At 48.9% G+C, this 13,556-nt stretch overlaps 1 protein-coding gene across 1 annotated transcript; it reads left to right on the top strand.

The window, feature by feature from the left end:
• Positions 1-736: 736 nt before the first annotated feature.
• Positions 737-1,125, top strand: LOC122814289 (histone H2B type 1-J-like). Its single transcript, XM_044086909.1, has one exon. The coding sequence runs from the start codon at positions 737-739 to the stop codon at positions 1,109-1,111; it is 375 nt and encodes a 124-aa protein (XP_043942844.1). The 3' UTR covers positions 1,112-1,125.
• The last annotated feature ends 12,431 nt before the right edge of the window (positions 1,126-13,556 follow it).

Here is a 13,556-nt window from a genome sequence, read left to right on the forward strand (position 1 = left end):
CAGCATTTTGTTGAATTTGAAGGAAATCCCTGACAGGAAAGTAAGTGAAAAACACTACTTAGGTCAGCCAAGCTCGAGACCACGTCTTCGCTTGTTAGCGGCAAACGAGATCTGGGGGACTGGTAGTGGTGCATCCTGGGATATAGTAAGCTCAGCCAATAAGAGACTTCGCTCTTTGGCATAAGCGTGCCGAGTCGAAGCCGAGGATCGGCTCCGAACCCATCAGTCAGAATGTAGGCGAGATAGGATCACATAACATCTGATATTGTCCTTTTCATTCTTCCTCACCAGCTACGTAACCCTCAGGAGGCCCTCTTGGAAGGACCTGCTGGAGCAGTATTGAACCAAAAGAAGCTCTGCTTCCAGAAATGATGTCCAATTTGTAATGTGTAACAAAAGTATGAGACTTTGACCAAGTAGCTGCAGCACAAATGTCATTGATGGAAGTCCTTAATCAAAAGGCAAATGAAGTAGCCATGTAAAGAGTAGAATGAGCTTGAGGAGAATGTGGTAAATTTAGTCCTTTTTGAGAATAAACCAATGAAATGCAATCAATAACCCATTTGGCTAGAGTAACTTTAGATACTACCTGATGAAAGCAATTTGGTGAGAAGGATACAAAAAGTTGAAATGCCCTGAACTGTTTTGTTCTGCAAAGATAAAAACATAGTTACACACTGAAACTATCCACAGTAACTTTATTTAGAAAAGTTTTTTAAAACAACTTTTATCGAAGATGCCAGAACAAGCAAAACCCGCTGCCCCTAAAAAGGGTTCAAAGAAGGTTGTGAAGAAACCAGCTAAGAAAGATGGAAAGAAGCGCCATAGGAGTCGTAAAGAAAGTTATTCTATTTACATATACAAGGTTTTGAAGCAGGTTCATCCTGATACTGGGATATCTTCTAAAGACACGAATATCATGAATTCTTCTGTGAATTATATTTTTGAGCGGATTGCTGGAGAAGCTTCTCGTCTAGCTCACTACAAGCGCTCGACGATCAGTTTGCGGGAGATTCAGACAGCGGTGCGGCTTTTGTTGCCTGGTGAGCTGGCTAAACATGCTGTGTCCGAGGGCACCAAAGCTGTCACCAAGTATACAAGTGCCAAGTAAGAGTCTTCCTTCCACCTACTGTTCTTTTCTAAATAAAGTTACTGTGGATAGTTTCAGTGTGTAACTTTGGTGCCTCATTCTATTCTTATTGTTGCAGTTTTTGGCACCTCAGTGTACTTGTAGCCATTTGAGATTTGTTTTTCTATAAAAACATAGTTGTCTGTGCACATCAAGGAGATGAAATAAGAAGTCATGTACTCACCGTAACGTTCCTTCTGAGTAATTGTACTTCATTTGTCTTCAACCTTTGGGTATTCGGATCGGATCTGAGATGGCCACATCGCCAGTATCTGATCCGAACTCCAAGCTCTTCCCCCTACCCATAATGCCCATCCATCTCCTTCCTTCCTCAGATCAAGTTTGCTGAATCAGAAAACATAAGCCCGACCCAAATAACCTTACCACTAAAGGTTCACACAATCCATACCACGTATAACTAGGAGAGCCACTAATGTGCACCTCTCCCATATACCAACATAGGACAATATTGACAAGGTCAGGGGGAAGGAGGCAGGGATGGTTGAAGACAAATGAAGTACAACTACTCAGATGGAATGTTATGATAAGTACATAACTTCTTTACCTGACAGAAGTTTACTTCATTTGATCTTCAACCTTTGGGACAGAGCACCCAGCTACCAACATCTGGGTGGCCCTCATGGAAGGATATTTCGGAGCACAGCAGAGCCAAATGATGCCCTACTTCTGGATACAATGTCCAATTTATAATGGGATATGAAGGTATGAGATGTGGACCAAGTAGCTGTAGAACAAATGTCACCCAACGACACTCTCGACCAGAAGGACGCTGAAATTGCCATAGATCTAGTGGAATGGGCTTTGATCATACCTGGAGGGGAAATGCCTCTGTCAGACTATGCCCGGTTGATACATTGGGAAATCCATCTAGAAATGGTGACTTTGGAAACTGGTTTACCTAAATATGATTTGGAAAAAGACACAAACAGTTGGTCTGATTTACGGAAGGACTTCATTCTGTGTACATAAAACCTCAGTTGCCTATGTACATCCAATAAATGTAACCTGTATTCACCCTTGTTTTGGAAATTTGGGAAGAAAACCGGAAGATTGATAGTTTGATTAATATTGTTTTCAGAAGCCACTCAGAAAGGAAGGGTTAGTGCACAGGGAAACCTTGTCCTTATGAAAAAAAACATATAGGGAACTTTAATGGGCAAGGCTTGAAATTCTGCTAACTTCCTTGCCGAAGTGATGGCCACCAAAAAGGCAGTTTTCCAAGAAAGAAATTGCAAATCTACTGTTGCCGCTGGTTCAAAAGGAGGGGAGACTAAAGCTTGTAAGACAAAGGTAAGGTCCCACGGAGGTGTTGGATCTTTCACTGGAGGTCGCAGCATAAAAGTTACTTTAAGGAAAGTCTTGCAAAGCTTAGACAAAGCTAAGGAAAAAGAAGTTATGTACTCACCATAACGTTCCATCTGAGTAGGTAACTTCATTTTTCAGCAACCTGTGGGTATTGGATCCGACCTGGATCCGAGCCGGCAGCTTTCCAAGCTAAAGATCCGAGCTCTCAGCTCCTCCCCCTTACCCACAATACCCTGCTACCTCCCTCCAGTCCTCAGATCGAGTTTGCCAATTTATCAACCAACAACAGTCAAACATACTCGAAAGAGAAACGCTAACCTGAAGTGTGACAGAAGGAAAACATTCCGTTATGAATACGACCACGAAACAGACTAGGGGGAAGGAGGGGGGTCAGTTGCTGACAAATGGTTACCTACTCAGATGGAATGTTATGGTGAGTACATAACTTCTTTTGATCAGCAACCTGTGAGACAGAGTCCCCAAGCTACCAAAAACCTGGGAGGTCCTCAAGGAAGGATATTCCTGAGCACTGCGGAGGCAAAGGCTGCCCTACCTCTGGATATCAGATCCAGCTTATAATGAGAAATGAAGGTATGAGAAGAGGCCCAAGTAGCCACTGAACAGATGTCATCTAAGGGCACTCTTGACCAAAATGCTGCAGAGGTAGCCATAGAACGGGTAGAGTGAGCATGAACCCCCAAGGGTTCTGACTGACCGGAAGCTGTATACGCGTGCAAGATGCAGTGGGATATCCATCTAGCTAAGGTAACTTTCGTAACTGGCTTGCCTAAGGACGGCTTAGCGAAATACACGAAAAGCTGCTCCAATTTGCGAGAAGCAGCTGTCCTGTGCAAGTAAAATCGCAATTGTCTATGCACATCCAACAAGTGCAGGCTGTATTCCCCTTTGTTTTGAAAGTTGGGGAAGAAAACAGGCAAATTGATGGTCTGATTGATATTGGTCTCGGAGGCCACTTTAGGCAAGAATGAAGGATTAGTCCTGAGAGATACTCTTTTCCTTATGGAAGACCAGGTACGGGGGTTTTGTACAAAGGGCTTGAAGTTCAGATACCCTTCTAGCTGAAGTAATTGCAATCAAGATGGCAGTTTTCCAAGATAAGAATTTTAAGTCAACGGAAGTTGCAGGTTCAAAGGGTGGACCAGTTAGAGCCTGAAGAACTAAAGTTAAGTCCCATGGAGGAACCGCATTCTTGACCGGAGGTCTTAACAGAAAGGTGCTTTTCAAAAAGGTCTTGCATATCTTAGCGGAAGCTAACGGATCAAGGTTGTCCCCGATGTGGAAATGAGAAATGGCAGCCATCTGAACATTGACAGTAGAAGCACTGGCCCCTTGGTAGAAAATGTGGGACAGAAATTCAAGAACTGCTGAAATGGGAGCCGTAAAAGGGTCCAAATCCCTATGTTTGGCCCATATGGAAAAACGCTTCCATTTACTCTTGTAGATCTTCCTGGTAGAGGATTTATGTGCCTCTACCAGAATAGATTTTACTGAAGACGAGATACCGGAGTCCTAGCCACTAGTGGAACTGGATCAACCAAGCCGTGAGCTTGAGGTCGTCCAGGTTCGGAGTTTGCAATCCCGAAGGATGAGAGATCAGATCCGGAATGGGATCTAAGACCCAAGGAGGAGCTATGATGTGAGACTGCAGATACGGGAACCAGATCTGACGAGGCCAGAATGGGGCTATGAGGATTATTTTGCTCCCGAACCGACGAGCTTTCTGCAGAAATTTTGTCATTAGCGGAAGAGGAGGATAAGCATAAAGAAGACCGGGTGGCCAAGCATGAACCAGAGCGTCTCTGGGACTCTCCCCCGGTGGGGGAATTAGAGCGAAAAATTTGCTGCATTTTGCGTTTGAAGGAGACGCGAAGAGATCGCAGCAAGGCTGACCCCATCTGAGGAAGATCTGTTTCGCTACTAAGGGGTTTAGAGACCACTCGTAAGGTGTGAGGATAGAACGACTCAGCTTGTCCGTTAGAATATTGGACCGACCCGGAATGAGCGTTGCTATCAGAAAGCGGTTGGTGGAAATCGCCCATTCCCAAACTCTCATAGCCTCTCGACAAAGAGGGTAAGACCTGGTTCCTCCCTGTTTGTTGATGTACCAGACGACCGCCATGTTGTCTGTCTGAATTGCAATAGTCCCCGGAAGAAGAAGGTCTTGAAGGGCTTGCAAAGCTAAAAGCACCACCCTCATCTCCAGAACATTGATATGCAGAATGGTATCTACAGGGGTCCACGTGCCTTGGACGGTTCTGCCCATGCAATGCCCCCCTCCCCCACCCGAGGCGAGAAGTGTCTGTGGTCAGCGTGGTTTGGGGTTGAGGCATCACGAACGGTCTCCCTTCCCGAAGCTCTCGGGAATGAAGTCACCAAAAAAGGGAGTTCCTGCAAACCCTGCTTAGGGGAATCAGAGAATCCAGTGGGTGAAGGAGGAGGGACCATTGGACCTGAAGGGTCCACTGAAGGACTCTCATGTGCAGCCAAGCAAGAGGTGAAAGGCTGATGGCTGCCACCATGGATCCTAGGGCTCTCAGGACTAATTCTGCGGGAGGGGCTGGGGACTGTAGAAGTGCTATTACATGGAGTGACAAGGTGTGTAACCTGTCCGCTGTCAGAAAGGCCTTGGACTGAAGCGTGTTTATCCTGGCCCCTATGAAATCCAGAACTTGAACAGGATGAAGGGATGACTTCCTGAAATTTATGGTAATGCCTAGGTGATGGGCCAAGAGTAAAGAATAATCCCTGGCAGGACAGAGTAGATGCCTGGTGGGGGCGGTGAGGAGCCAGTCGTCTAGGTACGGAAAGACCTGACTTCCCTGAAGTCTCAAGTGGGCTGCCACAACTGCCATGAAGGTGGTGAACACCCTGGGGGCTGTGGTGAGGCCGAATGGGAGAACCCTGAACTGATAATGACTGGCCCCCAGCCAAAAGCAGAGAAACCTCCTGGATCATCTGTCCATGAGAATGTGGTAGTACGCAGCCTTGAGGTCTATGGAGCACTCCTGCAGAAGGGGGAGAATAGATTGTAGAGTGACCATCCGGAATTTCTCTTTGGCAATGAACAGGTTCAAAGTTAACAGGTCAAGAATTGGCCTTAAGTCCCCCGTCTTTTTTGGTACCAAAAAGAACCTGGAGTAATTGCCCAACCCAGACTGCTCTGGGGGGACGTGCTGGATGGCCCTTTTTTCTAGTCATTTCTTTATTTCTGAAGCCGCAGCCTCCCTCTGATTGGGTGGGACATCGGGGAGGCGCTTCCCTAACGGGGGAAGATTCAGGAAGGGGATAGAATAACCTCTGGATATTATTCGGAGCAACCAGCAATCTGTAGTAATGGACTCCCAACTTGCTAGATGCTCCAAACCCCCCCCCCCCGACTGCCTCCAGAGAGGGACAGTCGGGCAACCCCTCAGGGCTGCTGCACGGGTCGGTTGGAGAAGGTTCTCTCGACCCGAAATTCTTCGGCCCCCCTCTGCCTCTGGGCAGGCATCCATCTTGTCCTCCCCTGCCTCTGAAGGACGAAGGGTCCGGAGCGGGACGGGACTGCTGAGACTTCCGGAGCCACATTTTCTTTTATCCTCTCTGGTTCCTTGAGAAGGACCTTTGAGGAGCAGAGAAGCGGATTCCGACGGCAGACAGCGTCTTCCCGTCTTTCTCGCTGTGGAGTAGCGTGTAGTGGACGGTTTTGCCGAATAGCGTAGAACAATCAAAAGGAGCTTTCGCGAAGGACGCCTTGAAGGGTTCCGCAAAGTCGCAAAGACGGAGCCAGGCATGGTGCCGCAAGGCGACTCCTGCTCTGCTGGCTCTAGCCACCCCATCCATGGCATGGGAGTGAAACCGCATAGAAGTGTTAGATATTGACTTTACAGTGGCCATGCGAGCCAAGATGGTCCGTTTGTCCTCGGCCGCCATGGACTCTGGGGGAGACCCAGCATACTCTTTTATCAGATCCCGCTGAAGCCTAATGACGTGTGCCAGATAATTCAGCGCCCTTATAGAAAAGGTGACTGAAGCAAACATCCGCTTTCCAATGCGGTCCATCGTCCGAGACTCCTTATCAGGAGGATGGACCGAGGAACTTTCTTGTGCCAGTTCCTTCTTGGTGGCAGCCACCACCACCATGGCATCTACTGGGGAACCTTTATTCCACACCGGCTTGTCAGAAGGGGGACTAAGGATTTTATCCAGTCTCCTAGGGATTGGCTCCACAGTGTCCGGCTCCTTCCAAGCCCTGGTAGTAATCAAGTCTCAGCCGGGGGGGGGGGGGGACACACACCCAAGAGGTAGGCGGGCCTGCGTCGAACGCCTCCAGAAACACAGACTCATCTGAGGAAAGTTTCTGGGCTGACCACCCCCCTCTTATGCGCAGCATCTCCATAATGTCTCCAAAGGAGACATCCTCTGGGGGTGACCTGGGGGAACCTTCCCCTTCCTCTAAGTCCATGTCCTCCATGAGGGACTCAGGAGAGTCCAAGTGCCTCCTCTTACACTTTCGTTTGTGAGGGACCTCCTCGGCGGGGCTGTCCGAGGAGGGCTCCCAAACGGGGGTCCTGTTCCTCTATGGGAACTAATGGGGTTCAGACGCAGGCTGTCCCTGGGGCCGGATGATGGAAGACAGGCCCATATGCGAGGGAGTGAAGGGTGGATCCGTAGCACGGACTGGGGACTTCAAACTCTTCGACAGTGCCCTCTCCACCACGTCGAAAGCCGAAGGTGAACCACTCTCCCCTGGCTCCGAGAGTAGTCCCCTTGGCTCAGACATGAGGACTGGTGTCGGAGCCAATGCGATCGGACCCAAAAGGGAAGTGTGCTCCGACAGCAACGGAGCCGAAGACACACTCACCCCTGCGGATCCGAAGCTCGGCTCTCGGCCCCGAGAGCTCAGATCCGAAAGATGACCCGATAAACTCGAGGGTAAGGCTGGCGTCGAAGTAGCAACTACTATTGGCGCAGACTCCCTGGCTCCGACACGACTCGGATCCAGCGGCTCCGAAACCCGATAGTGGATCGGAGAAGGAGCAATGGGTGCAAAGAAAGGGGTCGAACTCCCTCCCAGAGGGGGGGGGGCATGAGCACTCCCATCTGCATCTGGGCCTGCAGGAATTGACGCATCATCCGGTCCATATCTGCGTTGGACAAACTCCTGGTAAACCCAGAAGAAGTCGCCCAGGTAGGTCGGGAAGGCCGCCTAGACGACCTCGAAGGTTACCGGGACTCCTTCTCTGGCTCCAGAGAGAAGCGTGGAGAACGGAGCCGAGATGGGGAAGACCTGGAAACCCTCACGGGGGAACAAATCAATTTAGCCGGCAGAGCCAAAGGGACTGATTCGACCCACTGCTTGTGGCTCTTGTGCCTATCCCTCTCCTTTTCCTTCTCTCTATGCCTCTTCTCTTTCTTAGAAGAGTCCCCTCTCCCTGGGAAACAGCGGGAGGTTGAGTCCCAGCCAGGGGAGGGGGAGCTGAAGGCTGGACAGTCGCAGCCGCGACTGGCACCACTGAGGGAGAGGAAGAAGAAGAATCCGGGGGCAAGAGTCCCGCCAGGATTAGCTTGCTCCTCCTGTCCCTCAGAGCTAGGGGGTTAAAGGCCGCACAAATCTGGCAGCCCGATGTTCAGTAGGCTACCCACAGGCAGAGAACGCACTGAGTGTGGCCATCCGCTGGGGACAGCTTATCACCACACTCAGCACATTTTGAAAAAATGGCCTTAGGGCCCTCGGTCATCACACACAAGCACACATCCTAACACACACAGTAAGGGGAAGGGAGAAACACTAACTTACCATTAAAAGTAATTAAAAAATTGTTTAACTAAACTACGGGTCTACTACACACACACACCGAAATCGCTATATTTTTAACAAAAATACTCCTAAATTCCTCTCACCTAAAACGCTACGAGCTCGTCCCTTATGCTTCAGAAGCCGCGGCAAACGAGATCTGGGGACTGGAGGGAGGTAGCAGGGTATTGTGGGTAACGGGGAGGAGCTGAGAGCTCGGATCTTTAGCTTGGAAAGCTGTCGGCTCGGATCCAGGTCGGATACCCACAGGTTGCTGGTCAAATGAAGTTAACTAATTCAGATGCCATGTTTTCCCCCACAGGGAAGTTAGAGATGGCAGCCAGTTGAAATTTTATAGTAGAAGAACTAGCCCCTTGATGAAAGATACCAGATAGAAATTCCAGAATGCAAACCTGGTAATGGGTAAATTTTAGTCTGACAAGATATACCATCATAATTTTTACAAAATGAGAAGTTATGTACCTACCATAACGTTCCATGTTAGTTGCCTTCTCTCGCTTCATTCTTGCTTGATGGGTTCGGAGCCGATCCTCGGCTCCGACTCGGCACTTTGCTAAGCTCGAGAGGCAGCCCCATATCCCATGATGCAAGGCGGTAAGTACCCAGATCTCGTTTGTTGTCTATAGGCAATAACACCTAGCATAAAAAACTTCCCAAAAGGAAGAAAGAAGGCAGAGAAAAAAGCCTGAAGGATGGTTTTGGAGGACCAGAACTGTATGGTCTTAAGAAGCATTCTTCCATGTAGAGAGAAAAAGGTCTGTCCAGGCCAGGGGGAAGGAGGGAGGGTCGCAAGAAAGAAGGCGAGAGAAGACAACTAACATGGAACGTTATGGTAGGTACATAACTTCTCAATGTTAAGTTGTCAATCTCGCCTTCATTCTTGCTTGATGGGACCGCGTCCCTAGCACCTCTATCCTGGGTGGCTCAATGGAACAGACTCTTGAGAACTGTAGAGCCAAAACTGGCTCTGTCCCTGGAGGCCAAATCCAATTTGTAATGAGAAACAAAGGTATGAGGAGTGGCCCAAGTGGCTGCTGCACAAATAGTGTCTAATGGAAGTCTAGCTTGAAAAGCTGTGGAAGTGGCTAAGCTTCTGGTTGAATGCGCTTTAGGTTTCGAGCACAGCTGTTTTCCCCTGAGCTGATAAATTTCAGAGATGACAGAAGAAAGCCATCTAGATAAGGTCACTTTTGAGACGGGAAGGCCTTTTTTGTTATCAGCATAAGAAACAAAGAGCTGATCGGATTTCCTGAACTGTTTTGTTCTGTCCAAATAATATCTGAGTTGGCGGTGAACCTCAAGATAATGTAACTTTTGTTCCGATCTGTTTGAGTAGTTTGGGAAAAATACAGGAAGATCAATAGACTGATTCAAATTACTCTTTGAGGCGACCTTAGGCAAAAAGGTCGGATTAGTTCTCAATGATACTCTGTCTTTGTGGAAGACTAAATAGGGGGGACGAACAGAGAGAGCATGAAGCTCAGATACCCTCCTAGCCAATGTAATAGCAACCAGGAATAAAGTTTTCCATGAAAGAAATTTCAGGGAACATGAAACAGCTGGCTCGAAGGGAGGAAGAATCAAGGATGTCAGCACTAAATTTAGGTCCCATTGAGGAGGAGGACTCCTGATTGGAGGTTTCAGGAGAAAAATTCCTTTCAAGAAGGCTCTACAAAGCCTGTGGGACATAATGTTGTGATCTGCGAACCCGACATGAAAGTTCGAGATAGCAGCCAACTGAACTTTGACCGTGGAAGAAGAAGAGCCCGCGTGAAAGATTTCCGCAAAGAAATCCAAAACTGCTTGTACTGGAGCAGTAAAGGGATCAATATTTCTAGCTTTTGCCCAACAAGAAAAGCGTTTCCATTTGCTAGTATAAATCCTTCTAGTAGAGGATTTTAGGGAAGCTACTATGATGTCCCTAACAGGATTAGAGATCATAGGAAGCCTGGCTAAGGAAGGAAGTAGAGCAACCATGCTGTGAGGTTGAGAGAAAGGATAGACCGGTGCAGCTGACCCGATTGGTGAATCAGAAGGTCTGGAACTGGGTCCAGATGCCACGGCTGCACCAAAAGGTGACGATGGAGGAACGGGAACCAAATCTGTCGAGGCCAATAGGGAGCAATGAGAATCATTTTGGCTCTCAAAACGGTGGCTTTCTGGAGTACTTGTGGAATCAGCGGAAAAGGAGGAAAAGTATAAAGAAGTCCCTGGGGCCAATCCTGGGTTAGAGCGTCTCTGGGGGGGATGGCCTGGCAGTGGGAAGAGAGAGAAGAAGTCTGGGCATTTGCTGTTTTGGGGAGTAGCAAAAAGATCGCAACATGGGCGGCCCCACTCTAGAAAAATCTCCTCCACTATAGATTGTTTGAGAGACCACTTGTGAGGCATGAGAATAGCTCTGCTCAATCTGTCCGCTAAAATGTTGGTTTTCCCAGGGATATGCGTTGCTACCAGAAACCGATGAGATGAGATCGCCCATTGCCAAAGTCTGAGAGCTTCTCGACACAAGGGGTAGGACTTGGTTCCGCCCTGTTTGTTGATATACCATACTACAGACATGTTGTCTGTGTGAACTGCAATTGTTCCCAAGGGAAGAAAGTCGTTGAGGGCTTGCAACGTTAAAAGCACTGCTCTCATCTCTAGGACATTTATGTGCAGGTGGTATTCGAACGGTTGCCACGTCCCATGAACCATCCTGCCCTGATAATGACCCCCCTACCCGATCAGGGAGGCGTCCGTAGTGACAGTGGCTACCGGGGTTGGGGGTACAAAGGGTCTGCCTTGGTGAATCTGGGGAGAAGTAATCCACCATGAAAGATGATTCCTGCAAATTTGTGTGACCAGTATTTGGTGACGCATGGGAAGTTGTTGGTAAGACCACTGAGTGAACAACATCCACTGAAGCAGGCGCATATAGAAGCGGGCCAGGGGAAGAAGGGTGATGGCCGCAGCCATGAGGCCCAACACCTTTAGAACCATTCTGGCTTGTACTTTCTTGCTGGCTAGGATGATCCTCACGTGACTTTGTATATCTGAGATTCTTTGGTCTGTGAGGGTTGCTGACATCCGAACAGTGTTTAAGTTACCTATGAAAGTAATAGACTGGCAGGGCAATAAGGAGGATTTTTCATAGTTGATTGAAATTCCCAACTGAGTGCAAAGATTTATTGTGTAATCCCTGGCTTGAAGAAGTTGATGCCTGGTGGTGGCTGAAAGGAGCCAGTCGTCGAGATACGGAAACACCTGGAATCCTTGACGTCTCAGGTGAGCCGTGACCACTGCCATACATTTGGTGAACACTCTGGGGGCTGTAGTGAGACCAAAGGGCAGGGCTCTGAATTGGAAATGACTGGACCCCAGCCGAAAGCGGAGAAACCTTCTGGAGTGTCTGTGAATTTTTATGTGATAGTACGCATCCTGAAGATCTATTGAGCACATCCAGTTGTCCTTCTCTAGGAAGGGCAGAATTGACTGAAGTGTGACCATTCGAAATCTTGTCTTTCTCACAGACTTGTTGAGTCTGCTGAGATCCAATATTGGTCTCCAGTCTCCCGTCTTTTGGGGACCAAAAAGAATCTTGAGTAGATTCCGGGCTCTGAATGGTCTGTTGTAACTGGCTGAATGGCTCTTTTTTGTAGAAGTTTTAATACTTCTAATTCTGCAACTTCCCTTAGACCGGGTGGTACATCTGGAAGGGAATTTGAGTGAGAGAAAGGACTTTCCTCGAAAGGAATTTTGTAACCCTTGGATATGATCGACTGTACCCATCTGTCTTGAGTGAGGGAACGCCAGGCTTCTGGGTACAGCGATAGTCTTCCCCCGACTGCCTCCAAGGATGGACAGTCGGGCAACATCTCAGGGATGCTGAAAGGGCTTGTCAGAGAGAGGCTCTCTGCTTCCCTGGTTTTGTGGACCCCCTCTGCCTCTAGAGCGTCTGTTATTGTTACCCCCTCTGCCTCTAGGGGTAAACTGACCACGTGTATCCGGCGTGACTCCTTGGGATTTGCGGAACCACATCTTGCCACCCTTCTGTCCTTTAGGGTAAGGTCTAGAAGGGGTGGAAAAACGGACCCCTACGGCAGAAAGAGTCTTGCCGTCCTGCTCACACCTGGTCAATGTATCCTTCACTTGAGGGCCAAACAAAGCTGACCCATCAAAGGGAGAGTTTGTGAAGGACGCCTTAAAGGGATCTGCAAAATTACAGAGCCGCATCCAGGCTTGGTGTCTAAGAGCCACATCTGTACCTGCGGCCCTACTCGCTCCATCTGCTGCATATGATATGAGTCGCATGGAGGAGTTAGCAATAGAATTAAGGATTCCTAGCTGCGAAGCAATTTTTTCTTGAGCCCCTGCAGCTGTGGGATCCTGTACTACTTCACCTAGTTCCTTAAGGATGTCCCTTTGGAGTCTGGTGAAGTGACATAAGTAGTTCAGCGAGCGCATAGCAAAGGTCGCTGAAGAGAACATCCGCTTACCATACCTATCCATGGTCCTAGAGTCCTTATTAGGAGGATGGACAGGTACGGAAGGATCTGCAAGTTCCTTCTTAGTGGCAGCCGCCACCACCATGGCATCAGCAGGGACACCTTTCGTAAGGAATTGCTTATCCGAAGGGGCAGTAATAAATTTAGACGGCCTCCTAGGAACTGGCTCTACAAAGTCAGGAGCAGCCCAAGCCTTTCGAGCAATAACCTCCATAAGGGGGTCGAAAGGCGGAGACACCCAGGAGGTGGAGGGCCGAGATCCAAACGCCTCTAGGTATACCGACTCATCCTCAGAGGGATTATTGGAGGGCCAGTTTCCCCTCTGTTTTAGGAGTTCTAGGATGTCTGAAAAGGAGACATCCTCAGAGGGGGATCGTGGGGATCCCTCCGACTCATCTAAGTCGGTATCTGAAGTGATAGACTCAGGGGAGTCTATGTGTTTCCTCTTACAAATCCTCTTGCGCAGAGGATCCCCTGACTGATCAGGAGAATCCTCGGAAGAGGGGGTTCTTCCCAGTGGGGAAAACTGAGGCGGAGGATCTCTGGGTCCGGGAGCAAGAGAGATGGCAGAGATATCGACAGGCACCGTAGAGGGAGGAGCTAAGGGAACAGACTGCTGGCTGAGTCCAGTGGCCAGCACACTCTTCATCACCTCGAAGGCCCCCCTCCCAGGGAGGTCCGAGAGAACCCGTTCCGAAGAAACTGGAACTCCAGGACCCACTGAAAGGGAAGGCTCCGAGGCAGATGTCGGAGCCGAGCTCACCAAGGCCGAGGCTCCAAGGGGAAGAGTGGGGCCGGA

The sequence above is a fragment of the Protopterus annectens genome, chromosome 1.part0 (genome assembly GCF_019279795.1).
Source record: "Protopterus annectens isolate FY-2018-M chromosome 1.part0, PAN1.0, whole genome shotgun sequence".
NCBI classification, from domain to species: Eukaryota; Metazoa; Chordata; order Ceratodontiformes; family Protopteridae; genus Protopterus; species Protopterus annectens.

Bases quoted from the DNA above. Each gene is read 5' to 3' on its own strand.
- LOC122814289 (XM_044086909.1), top strand. From the start codon at position 737: ATGCCAGAACAAGCAAAACCCGCTGCCCCTAAAAAGGGTTCAAAGAAG.